General features: G+C 25.1%; 1 protein-coding gene across 2 annotated transcripts in view; it reads left to right on the forward strand.

Annotated features, from left to right (window-relative positions):
- Nucleotides 1–8,926, forward strand: part of LOC100574232 (limbic system-associated membrane protein-like) — a 267,946-nt gene that overhangs the window by 98,985 nt on the left and 160,035 nt on the right. For both annotated transcript variants that reach the window (XM_029490365.1, XM_029490364.1), the window contains one exon: nucleotides 2,982–3,063. In XM_029490365.1, coding sequence (XP_029346225.1) covers nucleotides 2,982–3,063 — 82 coding nt within the window. The remainder of the gene's footprint in view (nucleotides 1–2,981; nucleotides 3,064–8,926) is intronic.

Consider the following 8,926-nt stretch of genomic DNA (forward strand, 5'->3'; position numbering starts at 1 on the left):
TTTCAATTTATTTAAATCTATCATATTTAGTACATTATGATACATAATTCATAAAATATTAGTCATAAATTTACATATTACCTATTTTAAAAGCATTTCTATTTTTACCCATCTTGGAACTAGTAGCAGCGGGCGTTTAAGATTAAGAAAGATTAAGAAAACAGCAGTAATTATTGTATGTATTATAAAATTAGTGTCCATGTCACGTGAATTGATGTGTACTAGTTTCATCTCGTACTTCTGTAGTTCGATACGATATACGTATTATAGGTACCTATAGAGTCTATTGAGTATAGACTTTATAGTTATAGGTACGTGTCTGTTCAATATTAATGACAGTAAGTAATTCATTAATGGACAATGGACATAGTTACGTGTTTTTTGGTTGTTTCGAGAAAATATCCCACTGAAGAAATACCCGCATATCCGAACACAAAATACAAAAGATTTTTTTTCTGTTGTTCCCTATTCACTCGAACTTGATTTCTCTTAGACTCATTCATACAATATAATATAGGATACCCGGCAAAGTGAATGTGTCGAGATACAACGTTAACAGCGAATGGGACGTACAACGTAGTGTTGTAATGACAACAGAATGTACGCTCAATAGAAAAGAATCTTTGTCTTTGTACTTATTTGAGATGTATATGTCATTCAAGATTAAACCTCATAATTTAAAGCACAATAATAATATTTATTTAGTTAAATAGGTCAAACATCTTCAGTAAAGAATATCATATTATTTTGTTTAAACATTTTAATTTTATAAAAAAAAGATTACTCTTTTTCAGAAGTGTAAGTAGTTATAATTAAAATAAATACCTGTGGGTTATTATCTACATTATTATATTATAAATCTCTCAACAAAATGCAAAATGCAAAAAAAAAATGCAAATTTCGTAGAGAATAGTATAATATATATAAATATTATTTTCATATTGAATAGGTTACCTGACATTTATTTTTAAATGTAATTATGATTTACATTAAAATTCTAAACCTCCGAAGTAGCTATGTAGGTACTTATTACTATCAAAATATCAAAATTAAGTGTACACGCTCGAGATTTTAGCAGCCGCAATAAACTCTTATATTATGATATAGCACTATGGCAGCCTGAAAACCATCAGAATCTTCAAAATATGACAAAAAAAAATATATAATTATTATATATATTACATATTATCATATTGTGTTGTTATTATTAATAGTATCTATTATTTGGTACCTTCTTCCTAATGTAGGTACCTAGTTATTATAATATTATTATGTTCGAAACAATTGTGATAAACTTGTAAACTTGTCAAAACATCAACTTTTAAAAATAATGAATACATTTAAAAATATTTTTTAAGTTTTTTTTTAGGCACTAAAAGTACAATTACGATATTATATGCGCAGAAAGTTATACAAAAAACAAATTATGATTTTATAACATGTTTTGATTATATTATTGTATACAATAAAATATGAGTAATGGTATAGGTAATCTGAAGAGGTAGACCACATTAAGGGACAGAACTCAACCTGTTTATTCCGAATAAAAAATGTATCATAACAATATAATGTATTAATATGACAAACAAAAATCATATGGCCATTATTATTAAATTACAACTGAAATTATTTACGATGAGTACCTATTATTCTTATAATTTACCTATCCGTTCTTATAGTGATACTTAATTTATTTCCAAGCTCCAGTCACAGTGGAGATGTATGTACTGTAATAATATAATGTATATATACAGGTGTGTGTGTGTGTGGATATATAATATCAAGTCACATGCTACATATTATTATTCTGGATATGACACACAATTTTCATTTCATGAACAAGAATAATTGATTTTACTCTTTCTTGTTTTATATGTATTACTGTGACCCGTTTTACAATATATTATGCATTTTAACTATAACCGCTGGACATAGAAATACCTACTGAGGACTCACTTCATATATTTGTAAATCAATATCGTGTGGCTTTCATCTACCCACTACCGTGACCACTGTGCAATGAAAACTGTTAAAATTTATTTTACTTTTACTAAGTCCTAACAAATGTTAGACATTTGAATTGATATCCAAATGATGATGTTCATTATTTTTTTATTTTTTTTTATTATTATTATTATTATTATTATTATTTAGAAAATTAAAAATATACGGTCTACACAAAATATACGCTCTTACGATGAAAATTTTAATATATTATAGTTTGAAAGAAAAAAATGATTATAAATTGGAAATATTTTCGGTGTGAGAAGATTACCACGACTACTTATTGATGGAACTCCAGTGGCTGTTATACAATAATGTATAGTACGATTAGATAACAATATAATAATATTTACTATTCGTATTATCATGACCAAACACCTAGTTAAGCATCGCATTTTAATCCACCCGTGATGATTGTTTAGTTGATTCATTATCACGCGATTTATGATGAGAACTGATTAAACTTTTCCATTAGTTAGAAACCAAATTGTTTGTGGAAATGCTTTGGTGATTAGGCGTTCAGATCCACTTCATTGTCTAATATAACACATTAAATAGTTTAATCTACAGTCCACAGTACAACTTGGATTCGAGGAGTTGTAACACTTAGTTGTTCTTTAAATCCCTGTTGCAAAGCAGTTCAAATGATCCTGCAGAACTATCTCTAAAAAATATTTGAAGATATTTATAAATGAATTAATCTACTCGGATTAATAATTAACTCTTTTGAACATAGATGTGTAGTGTGTACCGATGTAATTATACAATGATAACTTATTCAACTATCTCAACCTATTATTTATGAATGTAACTTTATTGTTAACTGAAATCAAACAGTTTTTTTTAACTTTGGTAACACCAATAACATATCTTAATTAAAAAAAAAACATTGCTTTAAAAAAAAGAAAATAATTTTGTGCCTATCAAAAATATTATGTAAAAAATAAATTGGTAAATTGTATGTTTTATTGTTTTAGGCAATGGTTGTCTGGGATTATTGGCATAAATTCGGAATTCAATATCTAATATTTACTATGACATCAATCAAAATGGTATTGGGTAAGTATTCCATCAATTAATAATTATTATAATTTTTTGTTGATTATCTTGGACATATTTTCATACACAGTAGTGTATAATTTGTTTTCAAATATGGTTATAGTTTGAATCAATAACTTTCATTAACATTAATATTGTTTCATAAACATAAGAATAATTTTTGATAAGATATTTTTGGTTGAATTATGAGCTATTTAGTGAATTTATAATAGGTACTACAATAATGGTTCTATGGTTATTATTATCGTGATTGTTGTAGTAACTATTACTAATAAAACCAATATTATGTCATTTTTGCAAAATACATTATAAATATATTATAATGAGTAAGTTTTTGATATTAATAAAAATACATTTTAAAGGTAACGTTTATTGGTGCACTTTCCGTGGAGTCAGAAACTTGAAGTTTAAACCATAATTTACTTATAATGGCCTAATGCAAATTATGAATTTAGAAGTTGAAATTCGTCGCCTTTTGCCCTTTTAAATAGGTGTAATCTGTTGTTTCTCTAGATTGCTATGTTTCGACATAAATGAAAAACATATTGATGAAAATGAATAATAAATAAATACTGAATGAATACGTACAAGCACACGGTATGTCGATATAATTAAGAAAAAAGTTTTAATAATCTGATGTATATATGTGCGTCATACTTTATTAATTATAGTCAAAAGTACGGAATTCTGTTTATTTAATTTTCTACGTAATATTATTAAATTAATGATAGGCGATAGCTATTATTTATAGCATTAAAAGATTTTTTAGGAGTTTATACTTTGCTAATTATTTTTTTTCCCGTTAAAATATAATATACATGCATATTAATATTGTAATGCATTTCTATTTTTATTTGTAAATTAACTTTATTCGTAAACTATTATCACAATATATTGAGTAATTTATTTACAATTAATTAATAATGGTAAAAATAAATACAATAGACAAGAAATAGATCAAAGAAGTGAATGAACTGCAGACTAGCAATTTATTTTGCCTGATAAAATTATGAAATTGTTGATGTCGATAAACTCATTTCATTTATTAGTCTTGTTCTGGGATTTCCGGACGATTATTACCTTCCTATTTATGTGCCGTCCAGATTTTTGCGTTCATCAGATAGCATCGAGGCTCTACTGTAAAAGTAAATCCACAGTGGAAATACCTGATGATTTTGATTTATTAAAATATATGCAGGTCACAGGACCAATTCTGTTTGAGTCATAATATGCTATATGTAGTACATTATGCACCTTTCGGTAATATAGTTGAGTGACTGAAGGACCATAAATTATATATGACAGATCCTATAATATAGTTCCAGGAATGTGAGTTTGAAGCTAGACGACTGATTTGCTGGTTTGCATTTGAATGGAGTTTTGCTGACGCTTGTCTGTAAAATAGTTTAACTGTTTCACTGATTAAAACGATTTTGCCGTCTGATTTTTTTAGGGATTTGTAGACAAACCAGAGTGCTGTGGTAATTAAACGTATAGTTTGAAAGAATGTTCGTCAAATGGTCGTAGAAATTTGGTCGCGTAAATTTGGCCGTATGCCACATTGGTCACATACACACATTGATTGTTATCATGTACACATGTATGTACCTACAGATTTTTTTTATCGATACGGTGCTAAATCACTGCTCGAAGGATTACAACAGAAATAAGAAATTGTTTTAAATGTCAAAGCACGTAAACAACATTTAATGTTAAAATACTGATATATTTTTAATATGAGATAGTAAAGGATGGAAGTATAATTTTTAGTATAAATCGCTTAAAATGTATGTAGGTACCTAAATATTTTTCAAAATGTATCGTGTTTAGTTGTACCAACTTGAATAACAATTTATGTAATAAAATGTATCAATTCCCTCAAAAATATTTATTTTTTTAATTACATCAAAAACGACTAGGTACCTATATTTTTTTTTTCGTTTAAAATTCTAATTTTGTAATCATTTGATCTTGAAACTATAAATTGTGCATAATACATATGTATTTTTGAGATTTTAAGGTTTCTGTAAGAAAAATTTTAAGGAACTTTTTAAAAATTAGTAGGTATGCGTTTTAATAATGCAGCAGCATACAATTTGTTATTAACATTAACAGAAAAATCCAAAGAAATTTTACAATTTTAAATTTCCATGTAAAGCACATTATAATAGTCTAAAATATGTTCAATATTTTATCATGTCTAGAAAATGAAATGAAATAAAAAATAGTTAATACTTTATTCTGTACAGTTAATTCATATTTGAGAATAACCAAAGATACAACCAAAAAACAAAATCGATTTTGTATAAACTGGAATCGTGTAAATATTCTCATTTTATGTACTTTTTATTTTTTTGTCTATCCTTAATATTTTGAAAAAAACTGGGTAAATTTCTAATTCCCAGAAACATTTTCTTTAAATGTACGATTGGAGCACCTTTTCTACAGTAACATTTTTACAGTAACAAAAACATTACAGTTCATCGCTCTTTCAGAATCCAATATTTCAGATTTTTTTCTGATAATTTTGAAGGATATATTTTATATTATATCAAAATTGCTTCTTGACTTAGAAGTATTTTTTTTTATGTTTCTATTGATTTGTATTTAAAAGTTATAGAATTATATTAAGATAAGTTATTAGTCTGTAGTCATTAGGTATTTAATAATTTGCAGATTATTATTTAATTAAGTAAGCTTGGTAAGTACATAAAACGATTAGTTTTGACAATCACGGTAAGTTTGATTATTTAAAGAGGATATTTGGATATTAATAACTTTGGCTACAATTTATTTCAAAAGTATAATATTATTGTTCTTGATCAAATTAACGATAAACCTTATTTAGCTTTTAATAAAAATATATTATTGTCCATAGTAAAATTACCGACAACTGTAATTTGTTATACCAGAGTATTAGGAACAAATTATAAAATTAATATATATATTCATACAAGTAATAGTGTATCTTCAATGCAAAATTATCTTATTTGTATGTCATATTTTTTTTTTTTTTTATGTTCTTTGATAATACTTAGTGAAATATCAAAATTGTCCTAAACGAAGTGTTTTACATTAGTTATTGTTGAGTGAAAATTAAAACAAAAAAAAACACATTATATTGGGTATCTTACATTTTAGTATTAATATTATAATTTTTTTTTTTTTGTCGCATTTTATATATTATAATATGATGATATCATGTATACACATTTTGTTCGCATTCTAAATAAATAATTTGGTGTTGTGTGTACGTGTAGTTTTTTGTGCAAGTAAAAAATTATAAATAATAAAAATGGACAGATACATATGTATTTTGTGGGTAATTTACACTCTAAAGTCAGCTAAAATATAGTTCATAATACACGCATATTGTACATATTAATGACATGTTCAGTCACAATCTACAATATAGAATTTCACTTCACAATGCAATTCTAAAGAATGTTTTTTATTTTGGTCAATAAATATTTCAAACGGAATATACAAAAATAACAATCAAATATAATTATCCATAAATCAAAACTAAAATTAACATGTACACTTAAATAATACAAATATTTTTAATTTACATGTTTTCAAAATTAATTTAAAACCCAATAATTTTTGTATTTTATTTTAGATTCTGAGTGGAGTGATATAACAAGTCCGGGTTTTACAACTATGTGTATATATGTAGCATCCACATAGTGAAATCACTAATTTCATGAACTGGATATCCAGATAGTGAAATTAGTCCAGATCGTGAATTTTGACGAAAATACATTATATGGACATTCATTTCATGAAACGGACATCCATTTTATGAAATGGACATTACCTATTTTGTGTACTTTGTGTAATTGTTGTAAAACAAAATTGTTATGTTGTTTAACAATAAATAATTATATTATATCATTATAGTATTATAACTATACTTTTCTATATTGTCTTATGAATAAAAATATACCAATTATATCATATTACATTACAAATATTTTTATTTAATTTTTCACGATTAATTATGACATCGACTATTACATAGCATACTTGTCAATATCAATAAAGATAATAATGTTTTAACAGTGATCAATATTATAAAATAATATAAAATATGGTTTACTTAAAGGATGGTTCAGTAGTGAATATTTGAAAAAAATCAACAACTCAATTTCTCACTACTGATGAAGTTGATAAAAATGTTAAATTTTCGTTGCGAAAAATGATTAAAAAAATTAAGGGGCGTGTAAGGCAAAACTCCTTGCCAATCAAGTAGGTGTGCATGTTTTAAAAATAATATGCTATGTAATAGTCAATGTCATAATCAATCGTCATGTAAAAATAAATAAATGTTTAAATCAATTGATTAATTATTTATTTATATAATAAAATATAATATACGTATAATGATGGTTTATGAAAAATAAAATAAAAATATTTGTAATGTAATATAATGTAATTGGTATATTTTTGTTCATAAAATAATATAGAAAAGTATAGTTATAATACTATAATGATATAATATAATTATTTATTGCTAAATAACATAACAATTTTGTTTTACAACAATTACACAAAGTACACAAAATAGGTGATGTCCATTTCATGAAATGGATGTCCGTTTCATGAAATGAATGTACATATAATGTATTTTCGTCAAAATTCACGATCTGGACTAATTTCACTATCTGGATATCCAGTTCATGAAATTAGTGATTTCACTATGTGGATACGACATATATATTTTTTCTTTCTTGTGCTTACATTACACCTTTTGGTGCAGTAAAATTAATTTGTTATTCAACTTTGAGAGTGGTTTTTGATAGAAAATCAGATATTGTTGTACTTCGTGGAGTTAAACATAAAAATAATCATGAAAAATAAAATTAAAACAATAATGGTAAAACAGAAATTGTACGCATAACTAGTTTTCGACAAAATCGATTTTGTTTTTTTGTTGTATTTTAAAATTGTCATTATAAAATAAATTGTGAACCTATCATTTAAATTATTTCATTCATTATAATTACCTAAATGTTTATATTTTTTTAAATTTAAAGACCTTTATTCTGAAAAATTAAATAAATTATAAAATAGACACATCTAGGTTACATAAATATTTGTTCAAATTTTAACGTCATTGGACATTATTCAATTAATAAAGATTTAACCCCAAACGATTTTTGTCATTTCAATGTTATTCAAAAAACAATAATCGTATAAACTTTAAACATTCCACTATAAATTATCATTTAAAATAAACAATGCTATTTTCAAAATATTTGGACTAATTTTATTTACACTAATAAATTATAAAGATTTACAATAATTGTCAATTTTTCGATTTTATATTTTTTTTAAAGTGTAGTTTTGTCCAAGGATCGGTCAAAAACACGTCAATACTTATAATTCTATTCAATGATTTATCATTGAATTAAAATTTGACCATCCATTACAGTGACATACTCAATGATGAAAGATATTCGAAAACTATTATAAGACTGCAGAGCGAGTTCAGCGATATTTTTTATTCAGCTCAATTTCAATGTTTTAATTAATAAATATTTTAGATTCTGTGTGGAACGATGAATGTATTGATTTTACAATGATGTGTGTTTTTTTATTTTTTTATTTTTTTATTTTTTTATTTATTTTTTTATTTTTTTTGTGTCTGTGTACACGATAAGTAGTCGAAATAATGCTACGATTTTCAACTTCAGTATCTTGTTCGATCAGAAAGTGAATATCGTTGGTGCATTGGGGAGGTCAAAATTTAAATTTCCCAGTGGTTTTCAAAAGCGCACGGAAAAACAAAGAAAATTAATGAAAAACTGGCATTTTTACGCAAAATCGATTTTCACAAATTGAATTTGGTTTTTGTGTA

This window comes from Acyrthosiphon pisum, chromosome A2 (assembly GCF_005508785.2).
Source record: "Acyrthosiphon pisum isolate AL4f chromosome A2, pea_aphid_22Mar2018_4r6ur, whole genome shotgun sequence".
Taxonomy (NCBI): Eukaryota; Metazoa; Arthropoda; class Insecta; order Hemiptera; family Aphididae; genus Acyrthosiphon; species Acyrthosiphon pisum.